The 22,641-nt window shown below is 54.5% G+C and overlaps 1 protein-coding gene across 1 annotated transcript in view; it reads right to left on the reverse strand.

Annotated features, from left to right (window-relative positions):
* Positions 1-22,641, reverse strand: part of SPTBN4 (spectrin beta, non-erythrocytic 4) — a 104,026-nt gene that overhangs the window by 1,934 nt on the left and 79,451 nt on the right. Inside the window, exons 20-34 of the mRNA XM_084770505.1 lie at positions 20,440-20,664; positions 19,229-19,318; positions 14,784-15,062; positions 14,554-14,684; positions 13,554-13,758; positions 12,110-12,490; positions 10,589-10,833; positions 9,436-9,574; positions 9,247-9,331; positions 8,186-8,382; positions 6,866-7,488; positions 5,715-5,784; positions 4,910-5,202; positions 3,226-3,399; positions 3,040-3,082 (exon numbers count right to left, since the gene is read on the reverse strand). Coding sequence (XP_084626631.1) covers positions 3,040-3,082; positions 3,226-3,399; positions 4,910-5,202; positions 5,715-5,784; positions 6,866-7,488; positions 8,186-8,382; positions 9,247-9,331; positions 9,436-9,574; positions 10,589-10,833; positions 12,110-12,490; positions 13,554-13,758; positions 14,554-14,684; positions 14,784-15,062; positions 19,229-19,318; positions 20,440-20,664 — 3,180 coding nt within the window. The remainder of the gene's footprint in view (positions 1-3,039; positions 3,083-3,225; positions 3,400-4,909; positions 5,203-5,714; positions 5,785-6,865; positions 7,489-8,185; positions 8,383-9,246; positions 9,332-9,435; positions 9,575-10,588; positions 10,834-12,109; positions 12,491-13,553; positions 13,759-14,553; positions 14,685-14,783; positions 15,063-19,228; positions 19,319-20,439; positions 20,665-22,641) is intronic.

The following is a 22,641-nucleotide window of genomic DNA, read 5'->3' on the forward strand; positions in this document are numbered from 1 at the left end:
CTCTCTCTCTTTCTTTCTTTTTTTTTTTTTTTTGATTTTCTCTTTTTTAAAAAAAATTATTGATTTATTCATATTACATCTCAATGGTTATCCCATCCCTTGTATCCTCCCATTCCTCCCTCCCTCCCATTTTCCCCTTACTCCCCTCCCCTATGATTGTGACTGAGGGGGATTACCTCCCCCTGTATATGCTCATAGGGTATCAAGTCTCCTCTTGGTAGCCTGCTATCCTTCCTCTGAGTGCCACCAGGCCTCCCCATGCAGGGGACGTGGTCAAATGTGAGACACCAGAGTTCGTGTGAAAGTCAGACCCCACTCTCCACTCAACTGTGGAGAATGTCCTTCATTGGCTAGATCTGGGTAGGGGTTCGATGTTTACTGCACATATTGTCCTTGGCTGGTGCCATGGTTTGAGCAGAACCCCTGGGCCCAGATCTGACCATCATAATGTTCTTCTTGTAGGTTTCTAGAACCCTCAGAAATATGGAACGCTTCACGAATTTGCGTGTCATCCTTGCTCAGGGGCCATGCTAATCTTCTCTGTATCGTTCCAATTTTAGTATATGTGCTGCCGAAGCAAGCACTCTTTCTTTCTTTTTTATTTTTTCGAGATAGATTTTCTCTGTATAACTGCCCTGGATGTCCTAGACTTGCTTTGTAGACCAAGCTGGCCTTGAACTCACAGCGATCCACCTGCCTCTGCCTCCTGAGTGCTGGGATTAAAGGCGTGCGCCACTATGCCTGGCGACCTCCTATCTTTCTTTGCCCCTGCAACCACAGGGGTTATAAGTCCCATGGGCAGCCTATGCTTGCTCCGTTTGTTTGTTTGTTTGTTTTTGCTTGCTTTGTTTATTAATATGGATGCTGGGATCCAAATGATGTCCTCAAATTGAACAGCAACCCTCTTACCCACGGAACCATTTCTCTAGCTCCAGTAAGGGGACATTGTTAGACGTCACATTCACTCTCTTTAGGTTAAAACCCTGTCACCCACTTCACTCTCACCCCTTTCCCAGTGCCCTCGGGATGAAATCCTCCCCTTTTAAACTTACACCTGTCATCTTTCTGGCCTCCTGAGTGGCCATGGCAGAGAAGATGGACCTAGTTATCAGGGCCATCGGGGACCTACCCTGGACCCTTCACCAGCACCCCACCTCACCAGCACCCCACCTCACCACCACCCCACTTCACCAGCACCCCACCTCACCAGCACCCCACCTCACCAGCACCCCACCTCACCAGCACACCACCTCACCACCTCACCACCTCACCAGCACCCCACCTCACCAGCACCCCACCTCACCAGCACCCCACCTCACCAGCACCCCACCTCACCACCTCACCACCTCACCAGCACCCCACCTCACCAGCACCCCACCTCACCAGCACCCCACCTCACCAGCACCCCACCTCACCAGCACCCCACCTCACCACCACCCCACCTCACCATCACCCCACCTCACCACCACCCACCTCACCACCTCACCACCTCACCATCAGCCCACCTCACCACCACCCACCTCACCACCACCCACCTCACCACCACCCCACCTCACCATCACCCCACCTCACCAGCACCCCACCTCACCAGCACCCCACCTCACCACCACCCCACCTCACCACCACCCGACCTCACCAGCACCCCACCTCACCAGCACCCCATCTCACCAGCACCCCACCTCACCAGCACCCCATCTCACCAGCACCCCACCTCACCACCACCCCACCTCACCACCACCCGACCTCACCAGCACCCCACCTCACCAGCACCCCATCTCACCAGCACCCCACCTCACCAGCACCCCATCTCACCAGCACCCCACCTCACCAGCACCCCACCTCACCAGCACCCCACCTCACCAGCACCCCACCTCACCACCACCCCACCTCACCATCACCCCACCTCACCAGCACCCCATCTCACCAGCACCCCACCTCACCAGCACCCCATCTCACCAGCACCCCACCTCACCAGCACCCCATCTCACCAGCACCCCACCTCACCAGCACCCCATCTCACCAGCACCCCACCTCACCAGCACCCCACCTCACCAGCACCCCACCTCACCAGCACCCCACCTCACCACCACCCCACCTCACCATCACCCCACCTCACCAGCACCCCACCTCACCAGCACCCCATCTCACCAGCACCCCACCTCACCAGCACCCCACCTCACCATCACCCCACCTCACCATCACCCCACCTCACCATCACCCCACCTCACCAGCACCCCATCTCACCAGCACCCCACCTCACCATCACCCCACCTCACCATCACCCCACCTCACCAGCACCCCACCTCACCTCACCAGCACCCCACCTCACCAGCACCCCACCTCACCACCACCCCACCTCACCAGCACCCCACCTCACCAGCACCCCACCTCACCATCACCCCACCTCACCACCACCCCACCTCACCAGCACCCCACCTCACCAGCACCCCATCTCACCAGCACCCCACCTCACCATCACCCCACCTCACCACCACCCCACCTCACCAGCACCCCACCTCACCAGCACCCCACCTCACCAGCACCCCACCTCACCTCACCAGCACCCCACCTCACCAGCACCCCACCTCACCAGCACCCCACCTCACCACCACCCGACCTCACCATCACCCCACCTCACCATCACCCCACCTCACCACCTCACCAGCACCCACCTCACCAGCACCCCACCTCACCACCTCACCAGCACCCCACCTCACCAGCACCCCACCTCACCACCACCCGACCTCACCATCACCCCACCTCACCAGCACCCCACCTCACCACCTCACCAGCACCCCACCTCACCAGCACCCCACCTCACCAGCACCCCACCTCACCAGCACCCCATCTCACCAGCACCCCATCTCACCAGCACCCCACCTCAGCAGCACCCCTGAGACTCATTAAGCTCCCAAGGGCTCTCACTTCTTTCTTTCCTGTTACAACTCTGTAGCCCCGCCCCCCACTTTGGTTCAGGAACCACTCAGGAAGCTAGTCAACTTCAAGATCAGCCTATGGCATGAAAGGACTAGATCTTACCTCATCTTTAGCCTGGAGCAAGAACTCACTGCCATCCTGGGTCCTGCAGGAGACACAAGGCTTCAGGGATCCTGAGGGGCCCAACCCCTCTCCCCACACCACCTCACGTCCTTCAAGGGACCCAAGACCCCTCTGGGGAAACGGAGCGAAGGCGGGACCCCCTCCCTTCCCACGAGAGGGACTCACTGCAGCTTGAAGACGTGTTTCTTTTTCTTGTAGTCGCTAGCCACCTCGCTGGTGGCTTTGTGTAGGCTGAGCAGCGGCTCCCCTCCATGCGTGCCCCCCGATGCCGGGCCTTTGGAGTCCTTGTAGAAACCCAGCTCCCCTTTGCTGAGCACACAGTACAGGCTCACCCATGACCTGGGGTGATGAGACGGTGATTACGCCGGAGCTGCAGAATTCTGCTGGCGAGCCCTACCGCATTGCCACTGGAGGGTGAACGCTGCTGCTACCTCTGGCCCCTTGTCCTAGCTCCTCAGCCACAGGCCAGGCTGTTCAGGGAGCTGTGGCCAAGGCTTCCACAACCAAGAATTTGCCCAGGCTGGCCCTTGCTGGGCCTTCCTTATCTCTTTCCACGTTGGCTTTCCAAAAGCAAGAGGCAAGCTCCTGGATTAAGTAGAACCCTTGTCCAGAGCCTACTAGTGAGGCGCTGGGGGGCATGTCTCACAGTGAGGCATAAGCCTTAATCCCCGGTTCGGATTCCTCCACAAGCCCCTGGCTCCATTCATTGCTTTCGGGTTTTCCCACACATCACCTTCAGACACCCACCCCCTGCCCCCCGCCCCCATCCCCGTCCCCGCCTCTGCCGCCTCCCCCTCCCCGTCCCCGCCTCTGCCGCCTCCCCCTCCCTCATTCATTAATTTTTAACACCCCCCACCCCCACCCCCCCCACCCCCGCCCAATATCCTTCAAGGAACTGCTCTACAGTTTGGAACAAAGAAGATGCGGTCACCCCGTCCAGCCAAAGCACCTATCTAAGAAGAAAATGCCCAGCCAGGGAAAATAACACAACAGGTGTCCCCGTTCACGGCCACTTTGGTCTGGGGACAAGGAAGATGCACTAACTACAGTCACCACCAGCCAGATCTGAGCCTGCCCTGTTCACTTCTTGGATCTTGTCTCTACCTGTCCGCCACAGGACAAACATGTATTGGACACGTACCAGGTTAGACTCACTGCAAAAGTACATACATGCATACACACGCACGCACACACACACGCACACGGTTGGGGCCTGGGAAGAAGGCTCAGGAAATCAGGCACTTGCAACCAAACCTGACAACTTTGAACTCTGATCCCAGGGCCTCGCATAGTGGAAAGAGAGAACCGAACCCCACCATTTGTCCTCTGACCTTTCCACCCCAACAGAAATAAATGTAATTTAGACAATTTAAGGAAAAAAAAACCCGTCTCATCTGGATAACTGTGATAACTTCCAATACTTCACTAGGTCCTCAGTTTGGGTTTTGTTCCTTTTCAGACCTTCCCCCCCCACCCCCCGCTGTAAATTTCATGAGTGGAGGTTGCGAGGGTGGGGGAGGGAATCCACTCACTGATTGGATGCTAAACTGAGGCTCCAATTCACACTCTACTGGAATCATCTAAATTAGACTCTACCCTCAGTTTGCTCCTTTGCTACTTGAAGTGGTCGCTAAGACTGAACCCCAATTTATTCATGACTCAGCCTCCATCCACTCAGCTATCGGGTGGGTGCTCTAAGCTTTGGCCACGCCCCCTCCCCCCTCCCCTCCCCTTCACTGATTGGCCTCTTTGAACTTGAGTCCCGCCCCCCCTCCTCCGGCCCAGCTACTCATTCACTTAACATCCTAAGCCGGCGCCCAGCCATCCAAAGTCCCGCCCACGCGCTCACCGGTTGGACGACTTGCGGTTAGCGTCGAGCTCGCGCTTGCGCAGCAGGAAGCCCTCGTGCTGCACTGTGTGAGTGGGCGGAGCCGGAGGCGCGGGGGCGGAGCCTCCCTGGGCAGGGGCGGAGCGCGAGCGCCGGCTTCCCCCGCCCTCACCACCCTCTCGAGGCCGTGGCCGCCGGCGGGGCTTGGGCCGGTCCCGTGCCCGCGGCCGATCCGGCCGAGGTGTCCGCTCGGGCGGCTCAAGCCCGTTGGGCAGGCGACCAGGGGGAAGCTCCCGAGGCTGAGGCAGCGACGGCTGTGTGAATGAAGGGAAGCGGGGGAAAGAGGGACTAGGGAAGCATCCTGTCTCAGGGAGCCCCAGGGCCTGGGGTCCCATCGGTCTGCCTATCTTTGGAAGGGAATATGGGAGGACGCTCGGGGCTTAGGTTTTGGGAAGGGGGGGTCATTTGAATTTAGGCTTTTGGGGTTCTGGAAGCTGAGAGGTAGGGGCAGGCTCTAAGGGGGTGCACAGAATGTGTGAGAAATCTGGGGCTCGGGGAGGGGGGTTCTTGTGTGGCTAGTGAGAAAAACTGAGGACCCCACAAGGCTGGAGTCTAAAATGGATGGAGGGGGCAGTTTTAGAGTCTATTGTGAGTGTGTGGAGAGAGAGAGAGCGAGAGAGACGGCTCCTGGGTCTGTAGCTCCATCTTTCTAAGGGAGAATTATGGGGCGTCTGCAGATGGCAAGGTCCCCCGATGGAGGTTGGCCCTCTGAGATTCTGGCCACTAAGAGGGTTTCTACCCCACCCATTCCCGTTGCTCGGCTTACCTCTCTAGTCAGCCCCGGGCCTGCCTCTTTCTCCTGAAGCTGTTCCACTATGTCGGCCAGGGTGGCCTTCCTGGAGAACAAGAGACAATTGACCCCTGGGTGAGAGGCTTGGCCTTTTGCTAGGGCCGGCTCTGCCTTGGCTGGACAGAGGAGCCTCCACACCAGGCCCTTCCCCACAACTCAGCGATCTCACACATGTGTATGCCTTGCACACCATGGGTGTTCCTGACAGAGCCACTCAATACGCAACCAAATCCCTCTCCAAGGCTTTTTTGTTTGACCTTTTTAAAAAGATTTATTTGTTATGTATACAGTGCTCTGGCTGCACATAACACCTGCAGGCCAGAAGAGGGCACCAGATCACATTAAAGATGGCTGTGAGCCACCATGTGGTTGCTGGAAATTGAACTCAGGACCTTTGTAATAGCAGTCAGTGTTCTTAACCTCTGAGCCACCTCTCTAGCCCCTGTTTGACCTTTAAAAAATATATTCTTTTTAATTTTAAAAAAAGGTTTTATTTATGTGCATGAGTGTTTTGCCAGCACGTACATATGTGTACCACATGCGTGCCTGGTGCCCTCAGAGGCCAGAGGGAGGTGTTGGATTCCCCTGGAGCTTGTGAGCCACCCGGTGTGGGTGCTGGGAACCAAACGTCAGTCCTCTGGAGAGCAGCAAGTGCTCTTAACCGCTGAGCCATCTCTTCAGCCGTGTGTGTGTGTGTGTGTATGTATGTGTGTGAGACTCAGGGTCTCATGCAGCCCAGACTGACGTCTGGCCTCCCGGAAAACAGCCTCCTGCTCTTACCGCCCCCATCTCCCAAGTGAGTGGAGCACAGGCCATTTGTTTGTTTTAGAAATATGCATCCCTGGTCCTCAGTATGCGTCACAGGTGGCCTGGGACTCGGTTCTCCATCACTCCTCTAAGTGCTGGGCTTACACACATGCATCATCACCACAGCCTGCTGTCTTTTTGAGTTTTAAGCAGAGCCAAGGGCAAGCTGGTGCCTTCAAGCTTTTAAACATACTGTTGTCTTTCTCTGCACATCCCCTTGCGCTTCCAAGTCCCCTGGGCTTCCCCTGCCAGCCCTGAGTGTCCCATGATAAGGCTGATCCTGGCCCTGCTCTTAACGTCCTGGTCACAGAGGCCCTCACCCTTTGACTAGCTCTCCTCTGGCGGGAGTCTCCTGTTCGCTAGACTCTTGTCGCTCCAACCTCCGCTCCCGTCGCTCCCGCCGCCTCTCCATCTGCTCGTAGCGACCCAGGGTAAGGCTGTGCGGCCCCTCGTGGTCCGCGGACTCCTGGCGCTCGGAACGCCGCCTCCGCGACGCCTCCTCGGGTTGATCGGTGGACTCCTGGCGTTCTGACCGACGTCTCCGCGGCAGCTCCTCCGCACGATCCACTGACTCCTGGCGCTCCGGCCGGGGCCGGACTTGCTCCACTACCGCCGGGATTCCAGGGGTGTCCGTTGTGGTGTCCAACGCTGCCGCTGTTGGGACGGCGGGTTCTACCCTCCCCGAGGCCTCGGGCAGCCGGTCAATGCGCGGCTGGAGACGCTCCGGCTTGAGTTCCTGGCGCACATACCCAACCCGGGTCCTCACCTCCGCTGACAGCGTGTCCGAGGCCCTGCGGGTCAAGGGCTCCAAGCCCCTCTCATAGCCCCCTGGACGTAGCAAGGGAGCTGCCTTGGCCGCCAGCTCTGTGCGATCCCCAAAGAACTTGCGCCCCAGCAAGGGGGTGGGTGGCTGCTTGCTCTGTTCTGCCTTGAGTTTCTCGATCTGGGGGCGGGGGGGGGGGGGTAGAAAGGTCAGGTCAGGTTGGAGAATGGGCCAGGATGAGGGTTCGCGAAGTTGCTGGGCGGCCCCCCTCTCTGCTCAACTTAGCTCCTCAGAGAAGGAGGGTTTTCAACCACTGCCTATTCTTGCCAAAGACCTCAATTTCTATTCTTTTTTGTTTGTTTGTTTGGTTTGGCTTTGTTTTTCAAGACCGGGTTTCTCTCAGGGTTTCTCTCACTTTGTAGACCAGGCTGGCCTCAAACTCGGAGCGATCCACCTGCCTCTGCCTCCTGAGTGCTGGGGTTTAAAGGCGTCAAAGGCGTGCGCCACCACGCCCGGCTCCTACGGCAGGTCTGCAGGTCTGTTCATTCATAGTATTCAAGTTTCCTGCCTGACTCCTCAAGACCAGACCTTTATGTTGCAAAGGGCTTCTGGGTTGCCATAGCCCCCTCCTCCGGTCCCCTCACCTCACATCTCCATCCTCTGCATAGCCTCACCAAAAAATCGTGGCCTCCTCTTGGCTCTCAAGTGTCAGCTACAGCTGTGTCTGCCCCTCTGCCCTCACTTAGAGCCCAGTAAGGATCTATGTCCAGGTCTGCCCAACGCAGGGCTGGGCGCTCAGAGCAGGCGTATCTGCCTACTCTAGAGGGGACGGTGGGTGGGCGGGTGGGAGGGAGGGAAGCGGGATCTGGGGTCTGACCGTGGTCAAGCGCCGCAGAGAGCTGAACCTCTCCTCCCAGGCCGCGGCTGCTTTCCGGAAGGCTTCGTGACGTCGGATAAGCTGCTCCACTTCATCCACGCTGCTGCCCAGCTCCCGGCTCTGCAGGAGAGGCTCCTGGGCTGTGAGCCAGGCATCAGCCACCACGGCCTCCTGAGCAAACTGGTGCACCTCCAGCACTGGGGGCAGGCACATGAAGTGAGGTGCTAGGAGAGCCTCGGGCCTTTCCCTGAGGGTGGGTGCAATGGTTTTCTGGCCTCCCGTACCCTTGGGCTACCTCCAGTCCAGCCTTGGGAGGAATGGAGACTAGGGGTATTTTTTAAAAATATATTGTATTTATTGTGTGTGTGAAAGCAAGCTCATGTACAGGTCAGGGAACAATTATGTCGGAATCCAAGAACTCGCCATTCACCAAAGAGGTCCTGGGAATCAAACTCAGGTCATCAGACTTGGCAGCAAGTGACTTTATGCGCTGAGCCATCTCCCTACGCTAAGAACTGGGGCTGTTTTGCTGCTTTGAGACACGTGTTACTTTGAGACCTCAGCTTCATGAGGGCCCACATATTGAAGCCAAGGCTTCATGCATCTAGGCAAGCACTGTATAACCACCTGAGATACATCCTTAGTCTCTGGGGGATTTTTTTGTTTTGTTTTGTTTTTGTTTTTTCGAGACAGGGTTTCTCTGTGTAGCCTTGACTGTCCTGGACTCACTTTGTAGACCAGGCTGGCCTCGAACTCACAGCGATCCGCCTGCCTCTGCCTCCCGAGTGCTGGGATTAAAGGCGTGCGCCACCACTGCCCGGCTCTGGGGGGATATTTTTAAAGGTACATACAGCACCCCCAGTGATCTGCCACCAGGAGCTAGTTCAAAGGTAAGGCAGTCCACTCACTGACCTTCCCAGGCCCAAAGGTTTGGTTCTCCACACCCAAGGGTGGTGTGCAATGCATGTTCATGTCACGTGTCACCCTCTGGCCTTGGCCAGACATGCTGAGGTATGGCCCCCTGTGCTGCTGCCCCTCCCCCCCCCCAGGCCCTTACTCACTCTGCTGCAGCCACTCCCAGTGACGGTCCCACTTCTCCGTCACCTCCTCCTTCCGGGTCCCCAGCTTGTCCAGCTGTGCCTGGATCTGGGAGTGTGTGGGTGGGTGAGCAAGGTTCCAGGGCAAGCAAAGGGCAGGAGGCGAGAGGCATAACCTCTGCCCCGCCCCCCTCCCCAGCCCCCCACTCCCACCTCATCAGCCATGGCGCTCTTGTTGAGTAATAACGAGCGCCCAAGCTCCTGGCAGGCCGTCAGCTCAGGCACACGAGTCTCCAGTTCCGTCTTCAGGCCCTGGTGGTAGTTCATAAGCACCTCCACGGATGACACATCCCTGCAGAGGGCAGGGGACAGGGATCCAAGCTGCGTGCAGCCACCGTCAGCCCTGCCCCTTAGCCGCAGCTCCCGCTGAGGGCAAACCCTTGACACTGCTCCCGTTCTACAGGGTCTCAGGGCGGCAACGTCTTCTGGCCAAGTTCTTGGGGGGGGGGGCTTCGTTAATTCAATGGTTCGGGGGTGCCAAATTTTTGCTTTAGCGCACCTGGGATTTCAACAAGCCCTTCCTTCTCTCTCCCTCAGTCAGGGACTCCTGTAGCACATGCTGGCCTGCAACTGGCTGTGTAGCTAAAGATGACAGCGCCTCCCCCCCCCACTGCCCCCCCCCCGTTCCCTCCCCTCCCCCGCAACATTCCTGCCTTCACCTGCCAAGCGTGGAGATTGCAGGAGTGCACCTCTGTATCCAGCTTTACTTTGAACTTGAGAGGTTTTTTTTGGGGGGCGGGTCTCATGTAGCCCAGCTGTCCTCAAGCTCAGCATGTGGTGACGAAGGACGACCCTCACCCCCCTGCCTCTACCTCCTCAGAGTTGGGAATGCAAACATGTGCCGCCACGCTTGGCTTATTCCACGCCACAGATGCCAGACCCAGGCGTCCGTACGTGCCAGGCAAGCACTGCTACTCCTTCGTTTTACCTTTTATTTTGAGGCAGGGGCTTGCTAAGTTAGCCACCCTGGCCCTGAACTCACTCTCCTGACTCAGCTTCCCGAGTGTCCGGGTTGACAGGCCTTGTGCTAGCGTGCAGAGCTCACGGTTGGCTTCCGGCGGGCACTGACCCAGAACGGCTGTGTGAGGACTAGTGGGCTACGTCTGCTTTTATCTACAGTGACAAACGGTCTCACGGCTTTCCCTTGCTCCAGTCCAGGCCTCGGCCCATGCCAAACGGTGACATGCCCACAGGGAGGCCATTGTGGACACCCGGAGAGGACCGAGAGGACAGAGGGCAGGGGGACGTGAGTGGGGCGGGGGGGGGGGGTCAGGGCAGCTAAAGCCCAATGTGGGGTGAGAGGCACCTGGGTTTGTCAGCTGCCCCGATCTGGCCCGCGATGCCGTCCATCCAGGAGAGCAGGTCGCGGGCCTGGCTGTGGAAGCGCAGGGCGTCAGCCGTGGAGCTCACGTGCAGACGCGCATCCTCACAGGCTGCCAGCAGCTCCTTCCAGCCCCGCAACACCTCCTGCTCGCGGCTGGCGATGGCTTCGGCGTGCTCGCCCGCGTAGACCGTGCGCAGCTGGGCCGCCCCTTCCTGTAGCTGCCGTACCTGAGAGGCATGCCAGGTCGCGCGGCCGCCAGGAGGGGACACAGGCTCACCCCATCCTGTTTATCTCACTTAACCCTCCCGTAACACCTGTGGATCAAGGCCCTCCCTCTTTCCTGGCCTCAGTGGTCCCGGCTTCTTCCTTTACCCCCCTATCCCCACGGTATCCCCCTACCCCCCCCCCCCTTCCCGCCCCTTCGGTTCTTCGTTCCCCCATCCTTTGTGGCCCAGACTCCTCCCTTTCAGCCGAAGCTCCTCCCCTCCCCACCCATCTGACTAAGGCTCCACCCTCTTTCTTCCCTGAGACCTCACTTACAGCCTTGCTGCCTGCCCGGTTCCTCACTGACGTTACCTGTGTTCAGCTTTTATCTTTACTACCAGGTTTCTTTCCTTTTACTGCCTCAACGTTTGATGTGGGAACTCTCTTTCTGCCGCGTCCATCGCCCTACTTTTTCACACAGGCCCACCTTTCTCTTCTCTCTGAGACATCTGATTTTCCCAGGAGCCCTCTTTCCACTCTGACGTCTATTCCGTATAATTTTTTTTTCCTATTCCATTTACATCAGACCTACTAGTTACCTACTGGTAACCCATTTTCCAAATATCTATTCAATTTTTGTTTTGAGGCAGGTCTCACTGTGTAGTCAAGGCATGAGGTACCACACACAGCTTAGCTCATGTCTTTTTTTGTTTGTTTGTTTGGGTTTTTGTTGTTTGTTTGTTTGTTTGTTTTTCGAGACAGAGTTTCTCTGTGTAGCCTTGGCTGTCCAAGACTCACTTTGTAGACCAGGCTGGCCTCGAACTCACAGTGATCCACCTGCCTCTGCCTCCCGATGGGCCACCACGCTTGGCTTCATGCCCTTTTTGATAGAGGCAAGAGGCTCACTGCAAGTTCAAGACCAGTCTGGTCTACATAGCAAGTCTCAAGCCACCAAGGGCTTCACAGTAAGACTCTGTCTTAAAGAAGGAGAAGAAGAAGAAGGAGAAGAAGAAGAAGAAGAAGAAGAAGAAGAAGAAGAGGAGGAGGAGGAGGAGGAGGAGGAGGAGGAGGAGGAGAAAAAGAAAAACAGAAATCTAAAATGCTAAATTTTAGTACTCATCCTGCCTCCCATCTTGACTGGATTTCCTGGCACCATGCAAGCAGACCACTTTCTATCTGCCCAGTTTCCTGATGTCCCCAGGTTGTTTTCCCTGGTCCACTGCTCTGTTGCCTGCTCTCCCAGCCACGCTATTCAGGCCCTCCCCCTCCCACGGGGCTATCTGGCTGCTGTCACTCTACCTGGGACACGAGGAGCTGCAGGTCATGCTCAAAGGCTCGCAGGGTCCGCTGCATGGAGCTGGCGCTGGGTCTGGGCTCGGGCGGTGCTGTCAGGCGGGGCAGGCGTCTCCGCTTCTCCTCGATCTGCCCTTGAAGCTCTCTGGCGTCGCTGAAGAACTTGTGCAGCTCCCGAGAGGCAGCCAGCAGCTGGGCCCGAGTCCCCATGAGCTCCAGCAGCTCAGCCCAAGCCTCATTCAGCCCGTCCTTCCACTCAGCCATGGTGGCCGCTGCCGTGTGGCCACACTCGATCAGCTCGTCCACCATCTGGTTGACCGCTGCCAGCCGTTCTCGCCCCGCGGTTCCTGTCTCGCTGGCGAACTCTGAGAATTTCTCCTGTAGCACCTGGGATCGGGGCAGTGGATGGGGGTGACAGTGCTAGATACCCCAGCCCCCTCCAACCTGTTACCATGCAACAGGTACGGATCATGGTAATAATGGCATCATAATAATCATAATAAAATAATATCTAATAGTTCTTGGGTACTTTGTAGCAATAATAGAAGTAGCAAATGATAAAAATTACGACACATAGTATTAATAACTAAAACTAACACCATTCTAAGCATGGCCTGTACAGTTCCTGGTGTGTGTGTGTGTGTGTGTGTGTGTGTGTGTGTGTGTGTGTTAGGGTCTCGGATAGCCAAGGCTGCCTGAAATTTACCCTGCAGCCAAAGAGGACCACAACTCCTGACTCGCCTGCTCCCGCCTCTCAGGTGCCAAGAGTGCTTTACAATACATGAACATGTATGTTTCAGGGCCATGAGGTGGGACAATTAAAAAGGAGGCCCAGAGACCTACACGGGATACACAGCAGCTGCCAATACTGCTGGTATGTGGTGGTTTGAATGAACATGGTCCCCCACAGACTCACAGGTTTGAATACTGGATCTCCCCTGGGTGGAACTGTTTGGGAAGGATTGGGAGGTGTGGCCTTGTAGGAGAAAGGGTGTCACTGGGGGCTGACTTTGAGGTTTCAGAAGACTTGGGTCATTCCCAGTGTGCCTTTCTCCGCCTCCTACATTTGGATGAAAATATGAACGCTTATCTTTTCCTGCCCACGGTAGGTACCTTTGCTCCGCCATCACCGGCTCTGACCTTCTGAAACTGTAAGTCCGATTAAACATTGACCTTTATAAGTTGCCTTGGTTACAGTGTTTGGTCATCCCAGTAGAAAAGTAAATAAGACTCGCCATTGACTGGGGCTGGAGATACATAGTATCTCAGTGGTTAAGAGCACTGTCTGCTCTTTCAGAGGTCCTGGGCTCAATTCCCAGCAACCACATGGTGGCTCACAGCCATCTATAATGAGATCTTGAGGACGGTCACACATGCAGGCAGAACATTGTATACATAATAAAACAAACAAACAAATAACTAAAGACTCCGCACTGATAAGGCTCCTCACCGACACATGCTCGAAGTCCTGGCCCAGCTCCGGTGAGCCAGCCACCACCTCCTTCTCGGCTATCCAGTGCTCCAGTTCGTCCACCTGGCGGCTGAGCTGGTATAGCCAGTACTGCTGTTCCAGGCTCACCCTGCGCTCTTCACCCAGCTCCTTGAGCGCCACATAGAGGCGATCCACCTGAGACTGTCGCCGGCTGATCTGCTCACTGATGGTGGAGGCAGGGGATGGCAGAGAGGCCCCCTGAGACTTCTGGGAGCATCTGTAACCTCCCCCCCCCTTTTAAGGCAGGACTGTTTCCTCCTCCTGAATCTTTGCCAGGGTCCCATCCCTTAAGATAGCCTCTGGTGGGAGCTGTTTTCTGTAAGTCTCACACTGAGCCAGCCTGGCACTTACCGCTATAGCAATGACGTAGGTGATGCTAAAAATAATATAGTAACATAGTGTCTGTAATATTGTGCTAGACACTGAGTGCACCGTGAAGGGTTCCTTGCTTTTCCCCAGTGGTGTGGGCAGGGTTCCTAACTTCCTCCCACCTTCAGTTTTAACCTCCAGGCTTCTGGACTTGGGTCTCAATCTGGAGTCCCTTCCCACCCCTGGGCCAAGCCTCCTAGAGCTCAGTGAGATGGTCACATTACCCACCTAATACCAGGAAGGCTCAGACCTAGCTCCTTCTGATCTTGGCACTCCAGGTTTTTCAATCCTCTCAAATATTGCATGTAAGAAGATGTATCTCTTCCTTGTCCTGGCCATTAGCAATCTCTCTGTCTCAGATAAGGATCTCCCTATGTGACCCTTTCTGGCCCTGAGCTCTTTCTATTGACCAGGCTGGCCTCAAATTTGCAGCAATCCTCCTGCCTCGGTCTCCTGAGTGCTGGGAATACATCAAGCCTGGCTCCGCTGCTACTCTGACTCAGTCCTAGCCCTTGATGGACCCTTCCCTCCGAGCTGGGCCCTCCCCAACCCCGCCCTGCCCCGCCCCGCCCCGCCCCGCCCCGCCCACCTGTCTGGATGTCCCATCTCCAGTAGTGCCCGGCACTGGCGCGACAGCTGCGCGATGCTTTCCTCATAGTTTTCCACGCCCTGCTCCAGTTGCAAGTGTTTCTTGAGCAGCTGCAGGGTGCTCTGTTCATCCTGGGGGCACAAGGCGCCCGCGATGAGGCGGCAGCGGCGGGGCCCCCGGGCTCCAGCGTACCCAGACCCCATCAACCCCTTCCCTGGTTCCTGGCTCACCTTGCCCTTGTCCTCACTCATCATGAGCAACTCCTGCTCGCCCAGCCAAGCCTCCACTTCCGCCACGTCGAAGTAGTACTGCTCCACCTGGAAGGCGGCGTCCAGCGTCTGCTGCCGCCGTTCGGCCGCCTCCCGCAGTCCGGCCCAAGCGCTCTGCAGCTGCTCCTGGCCACGGCGCACGGCCTCGGCGTCCGGGCTGCGCAGCGAGGCCAGCGCACCCGCGCGCTCCAGCACTTCCTCCAAGCGCGGCCCGTGAGCTTGGATCTCCCGCCGCAGGCCCTGCAGATGAGACGTCGGGTGGAAAGAAGGATGTCAGAGATTCCTCAGCACCCCGAGCCCCTCTGCGACTGGCCGGGGTCGCAGAAAGGACACCCTCAGATGCCCTGTCACTTGCCTGTAGCATTCACTCATACCCCTGCCCCCCGGCCCCCTCTCTGCTGTAGGTGGGAAAACAGGCCCTGACAAGCAAAGGGCAATCGGTGAGAAAACTGGAGGCTGGCACCAAAGAGCGTACTGTCATGTTTGGAGACGTTAGTAGGGCCCTTTGGGAGGGATGCTGTGAGATGCCGTCTTCCTGGACTCTGGACTCACAGTTGCTACCTATACAAGTCCTACATAGGATCGACCTACTGAGAAGTGCAGCTTAGGGGAGGCAGTAGCCCTAGCTGCGCATCTACCAGAAGCTTATGACTGGAGACAGGACAGCCATCTGAGGGCTGAGGGTGGTAGTCTCGTTTGCATGCACGTTAGGACAGCGTTAATTGGACACAGGAAAAAAAAAAGGCAGGGGGGAGTCTGGATGGTGTCTCATACCACTAATCCCCTTGGGTGGCAGAGGCAGGTGGATCTCTATGAGTTCCAGACCACTGGGAAGCACACAGGAAGACCCTGCCTCAAAAACAACAAACGGTAGTGATGCCTTTAGTCTCAGCATCCAGGAGGCAGAGGCAGGCGAATCTCTGTGAGTTCGAGGCCAGCCTGGCCAACAAAGTGAGTTCCGGGGCAGCCAAGGCTACACAGAAAAACTCAGTCTCGAAAAACCAAAACCAACCAAACAAAACAAAACAAGCAAACCAAACAAACAACAATAATAATAGTTTCAAAGAGATTGTGGGTGAGCTTAGGAAAGTTGGAGGAAGGAAGACAGGGAGGTGGAGATGTCCATAATACATTATATGCATATATGAAAACCTCAATGAATAATTAAAATACATATAATCTATCATATTTTTCAGGCCATAAGACACACCAAGTTTTTAGAGCAGTAAAACAAGAAAAACAGTAAAATAAATAAATAAATAAAAACAACAACACTCAGCAGTTGGAACATAGGCACATCCTAATTTCATCCCTACATTTGGGGGGGGGGGTGAGTTCATCTTGTGGTCCGAAAAATAAAGTAAATTTAAACTGGAAAGGGTCGGGGCCCTAGGGAAGCCCAGTGGTGCACGCCTGGAGCAAGAGGATTGCAAATCCAAGGCCTGCCTGAGCCACACAGTAAGTTTAAAGGCCACATTGGGTAAATTATCGAAACTCTGTCTCAAAATTTAAAACGCCTTCCGGTCTGTCAGAAATGTTCAGCAGTATGGGCACGCGCTTCCGATGCGGATGACAGGATCCCTGGAACCCACGTGGTTCCAGTTCCCACAGTCTGCCCTCTGACCTGCTCACATACCCTGCGGTAAGTGTGCATCACACGCGCACACATACAAATAATGAATGTAAAATGGTTTTTAAGATTAAAAGTCTCTTTGAGAAAAAGAAGACTTTAAAGAAAAAGAAATAAAGTCATAGTTGGGGCTGTAAGTCACTGGCAGGGTAGGGTGACTGAAGCTCTGGGTTGGATTCCTTTTTTTTTTTTTTTTCTTTTTCTTTTTGGGTTGGATTCCTAGTCAGGGCACGGCAAGAAGCAGGCGTCTTTGCTGCTCAGGAGTTAATTCACATTTTTACATCTGTAGGTTCTGTTTATTCAACCCTCGGCAACCAAAAATACCTCCTCTCCCCCTCCCCCTGCCTCCCCCCATCCCTCTCCCACCCCCCACCCCGGTTTACGGATGTACTGAACACACACAGTCTCCAAACGACTCGGCACACAGCTATTTGCATAGCATTCGCACTGTGTACACAATGTACAGTACACAAACACCACTGCGTCTGATAGGATGAACCTGCTTATGGGCCAGTGAGATGGTTCAGTGGGTAAAGGGGCCTGCGGCTAAGCCTCACGACCTGAGTTTGATCCCTGGGGATCCACGTATACATATAGATGTTTCTACTCTTTTTTTCTTTTTTTTAAAGATTTATTTATTTATTATGGGTACAGATCTCCTTATAGATGGCTGTGAGCCACCATGTGGTTGCTGGGAATTGAACTCAGGACCATTGGAAGAGCAGTCAGTGCTCTTAACCTCTGAACCATCGCTCCAGCCCGATGTCTCTAGTCTTGAATAAGGTTTTGAACCTTTGCAATTCATTTATAATACAAGGCTTACTTCTGGGATGTTTTTTTTTTAAGCTGCTATTACAAACTGTTCAAGATGATTAAATAATGCAAGGTAATAGTCAATCAAACTCATGGCCTCCTAGTTTAGATTACCAGAAGAATGCACATGCTAGGCTTTTGTCTGATTTACTATAGATAGATTAGATAATAATGATTAAACACTCTGCAAATATAAATAAATGGGTAGATGGTCCTGTGAGGGACTGTATTCCTTCAAACCCCGAGCCAGAACAAATCGTCCTTCCTTGCTCGGGTTGCTTTCGGCAGTATTATTTATCCCGATTATCAATGAGAAAAGCAACTAAGATGCTAGCACTTCCTGAGTCCTTATGAACATGTTTTAAATGCTGTTTCATGATAGGAATATCATGAAGAGGGTCAGGGTCTCCTGTGTACAGACACACCTCCGACGCTGGGTGTCAAAGGGCCCTGAACTTCTGAGCCTCTTCCCTCGTGCTGGGATTACAGGTGTATGGCACCGCTTCTGGTTTATGGGGTGCTGGGGGTTGAACCCAGGGTTCTGTGTACGATAGACAAACAAACACTAGTGACTGTGCTACATTCCCAGACCCCGTTTTATGTGTCTTTTGATGCTTTTGATTTTGTTTGACTTGTTTTTGTGTTTGTTGCTGTTGTTGTTTTTCGAGACAGGGTCTCTCTGTGTAGCCCTGGCTGTCCTGGACTCGCTTTGTAGACCAGGCTGGCCTCGAACTCACAGCAATCCGCCTGCCTCTGCCTCCCTGAGTGCTGGGATTAAAGGTGTGCGCCACCACCACCCAGCTTGGTTTGGTTTTTCAAAACAGGGTTTCTCTGTGTAGCCCTGGCCACCCTGGAACTCGCTCTGTAACCCAGGCTGGCTTCAAACTCAGAGATCTGTCTGCCTCTGCCTCTGCCTCTGCCTCCCAGGTGCTGGGATTAAAGGCATATAGTACCAACACCCAGCTGTTTGGGGCCTTTTACTAAAGGATTTATCCCCTGAAGTTTTATATGCACTGCTCTGGATGAGCTAATTATTAGTGTGTGGAGACTGAGGCACAGAGAGGTAATCAGAGATGCAGAGATTTTTTTCCAGGGGATTCAAATTCCACTCTTCTATCTTGAAAAGCTTAGGGATCAGCACCTGCTTACTATTTCTCTCCATTCTCCCTACAGCCATCTCTTATTATCTCTAGAAGTAGAGATTGAAATTAGGACCTTTAAGGTTAAGAAAATACTCTACTCCTGAGCCACACCCTCAGCCCCTCACTGGGGGATTCTAGGCAGGGTCTCTACCACTGAGCCACACCCCCAGCCCCTCACTGGGGGATTCTAGGCAGGGGCTCTACCACTGAGCCACACCCCAGCCTCTCACTGGGGGATTCTAGGCAGGGGCTCTACCACTGAGCCACACCCCCAGCCCCTCACTGGGGGATTCTAGGCAGGGGCTCTACCACTGAGCCACACCCACAGCCCCTCACTGGGGGATTCTAGGCAGGGGCTCTACCACTGAGTGATGCTCCCAAGCCCCTCACTGGGGGATTTACCCACTGAACCATCATCTCACTGTCCTCCTTGCATGAAACTTTTGAGCGGGATAAGTTGTCTTTGGTTTCGATAGTAATATGTGGACCTGAATCTGTTGGAGGCTTTTCACCACCTAATAAAGAAAAGAAAGTGTCCTGAGGACAAAGTTAACACAGAAACAACAAAAAGGAAGCTGGGACTCATGACAGTGTCTGGATGTGCATGGACCGACCTGCTACGGACGGACGTTCTTGTCAAGTACAAAGACCATTCTCTCCTTCTCTCTCTCTCTCTCCTCTCTCTCTCTCTCTCTCTCTCTCTCTCTCACACACACACACACACACACACACACACACATCTAATTGTTTACCTGACTTCTTTCCTGCCCCCTCACGTCCCCGTGGGTCCTGCCCTCACTCCCTCACCTGGCTCCGCTCACCTGGTTCTTTTTGATGTGCTGCTGGACAGCCTGCAAGCCATTGCCCCGCTCTGTCTGCATGGCCAGGGGCAGCCGCTCTTGAACCCATGCCTGGAGGGGACACAGAGAGGTGGCCAGGGAGAGAATGCATCCAAGGACCGCTGCTGCCCCCCAACTAGCCTTCCGACCCCCTCACACGCACCAGGGCCCCCAGGACGGCAGATTCCTGTGTGCCACACCCCATCCTGCTCTGGCAGACCCCTGCTTAGCTTTGGCCTCAAATGTGCAAGCCCCTTCTCCTGGCAATTCCCTTCCAAGTCCCCTCACCCCATCCTTCCTCAGTCCTGACATCTTTTCTGCCAGGAAGCCCCTCCCCCCTCTTGACTTGATTTTATTTATTTATTTTTTGTTTGTTTGTTTTTGTTTTTCGAGACAGGGTTTCTCTGTGTAGCCTTGGCTGTCCTGGACTCGCTTTGTAGACCAGGCTGGCCTCGAACTCACAGCGATCCGCCTGCCTCTGCCTCCCGAGTGCTGGGATTATAGGCGTGCACCACCACGCCCGGCTGCTCTTGATTTGAAACTTCTCTGAGCTACTACAGCCCCTCGGACCACCACCATCATGGCCCTCATCACCCTAAGTGGGATGGGGGGGGAAGGGATGGGGGGAAAAGGGAGGTTGGGGGGGTGTCAATTTCTAGGGACAGACCTAAGCCCTCTATGTAAACCAACAGACAACAGCTGCCAAAAGAAAAAAAAAAAAAAGAAAAGAAAAGAAAAGAAAGAAAACGAACAGAGGCCAAGATCAAGACCAGTGCACGAAAAGGAAAATAGCTTCACGGCCAGGAGGGGTGTTGGAACACTTGCAAGCCCAGCACTTGGGAGGTGGAGGCAGGAGGATTAAAAAAAAATAAAAAATAAAAGTTCAAAGTCATCCTCAGCTACAGAGCCAGTGACAAGCCAGCCTGGACCACAGGAGACTGTCTCAAACAGCCGAAAGGAAGAAAGGAAGAACGAAAGAAAGAGAGAGAGAGAAAGAGAGAAAAAAGAAGAAGAAAAGAATCCATGGGCAAATAAATAAACGACTAGACTAAATGGATGCGAAGGCGCGAAGGACAGAAGCCCCCATCTGACACTCAACCTGGGTCAACCCCGGATTTATTCACACACACCCCACCCCACCCCCGCTCGTCCTTGAGTGCCCGCCCCAGGCCCCCAGGCAGGCCCCGCCTCACCAGTTCGTCGTCCAGGTCGTGTGCCACCTGATGCAGCTCCTTGGAGGCCAGCAGCAGGCGGCGACGCTCCTGCAGCGGCTCCAGCAGGCGCACCAGGCGCTCGCCCACCGCGTTCTGCCGCTCGCCCACCAGCTCCTTGCTTGCTTGCTCCAGCGGCAGCGCCGCCGTCTGCGCCTGCAGCTCGCCCACCTCACGGCACCATTCCTCCACCTGCGACTCCATGGACTGTGGGGACAGGGGACCGGGTCAGTGGTCCCTCCTCCCTCCGGGCCCCTTACGGTGACAAGGCACTCACTCTCCCCTCCGGAAGTACCACCTGCAGGGACACTGTGGCTCCACAGCAGCCCCTGCGGACTTTTTGCCTTGGGGTGGTGAGTGGGGTCCTTCTGCCAGGTGTTCGTCCACGTCAGTCAGATTTCAGCTCAAGTGTTACCTTCTCAAAGAAGCTCAAAGGACCACCGCTTCCAGCAACTAAATAAACGATCCATTCATTCGTGAGTTTTCTCTTCAAGGCTGAATGGATCTCTGTTTTATGTAGGAGGCAACTGAGGCCCGGGAGAAGCAATTTGACTAATGGCTCCATCTTGTCAGATATAAAACCAGACCCAAAGCTCCAGTGCTCTGGAGGCTGGGGTGTAGCCCCTTTGGGATCGTGCTTGCCCGGCATGCCACACCGCCTGCCTTCCATTCTCCAGCACTCAGGAGTTCAAGGTCAGCCTGAGCTACATGAAAACTTGTCTTTAAAAAAAAAAAAACCTAAATACACTAGAGAGTTAATATGTATCTTATAAATGTTATTTGAAATCCCCAAAGATCAGTGAATGTACACAGAGCAAACAGCTATCTGATTTACCTGGATTTTTTTTTTTTTTTAAGATTTATTTATTACGCTGGGTGGTGGTAGCGCAAGCCTTTAATCCCAGCACTCGGGAGGCAGAGGCAGGCAGATCGCTGTGAGTTCGAAGCCAGCCTGGTCTACAAAGCAAGTCCAGGACAGCCAAGGCTACACAGAGAAACCCTGTCTGAAAAAAAAAAATCTATTTATTATTTACACAGTATTCTGCCCACACGTGTGCCTGCCCACCACAAGAAGGCACCAGATCTCATTACAGGTGATTGTGAGCCACCATGTCGTTGCTGGGAATTGAACTCGGGACCTTCGGACTAGCAGATGGTGGTCTTAACCTCTGAGCTGTCTCTCCAGCCCGGTTTACCTGGCTCTTATCCTTGCTCTTTATGTTGATAATAAGTTAAATGGAATGAGTACATCTGTAAATTAGGAGAAGAAAAGCTGCCCAGACGCTTTCAGAGTGTCGGGGGAGGGGCTTTCCAAGAATAAAAACCACCTGGGCTAATGATTCTAAATCTGGCCACATTCAAACAGGTCTGCGCTGACCCTGATGTCTCAGGCAGATCTTTGTGAGTCGAAGGCCAGCCTGGGCTACAAAGTGAGTCCAGGACAGCCAAGGCTACACAGAGAAACCCTGTCTCAAAAAACAACAACAGCAAAGAAAAAAAACAAAGCAAAACTTGGGGGATGGAGAGATGGCTTAGTGGTTAAGAGCTTTGTCTGCTCTTACAAACGTCCAGAGTTCAATTCCCAGCAACCACATGGTGGCTCACAACCACTTACACTGAGATCTGGTGCCCTCTTCTGGCAATGCAAGCTCACAAAGCAGGCAGAACACTGTATAAATAATAAATAAATAAATAAATAAATTGTATTTTGTGTGTGAGTGTCTTGTCTTGTTTGCGTGTATGTGTGTGTATCACATATGTGTATGCCTGGTGCCCTTGTAGGACAGTACAGGGCATTGGACGGCCTGGGATAGAAGTTACAGACAGCGCGATGACTCAAATGATAATGGCCCCATTCGCTCATATATTTGAATACTTGGTCCTCAATCCGTGGAATTGTTTGGGAAGGATTTGGAGGTGTGGCCTTGTGTGAGGAAGTGTGTCACTTGGGGGGCGGGCTTTGGGGTTTCCAAAGCCCACATCACACCCAGTTAGCTCTCTTTTCTGTAGCTCATGCTTAGAATCAGTTGTTAACTCTCAACTACTGCTCCAGCACCTCGCCTGCCTGCCTGCTGTCATGCCCTCCTTCCTCACCCCCGCCCCACCCCGCACCCCACACCCGGTGATAGTCAGGGACCCTGTGACCCGTTGGACCAGGAGCTGCACGTTACACGCTATCCTTTA

Source organism: Acomys minous (genome assembly GCF_964271855.1).
Source record: "Acomys minous genome assembly, chromosome: 20".
In the NCBI taxonomy this organism is placed as follows: domain Eukaryota; kingdom Metazoa; phylum Chordata; class Mammalia; order Rodentia; family Muridae; genus Acomys; species Acomys minous.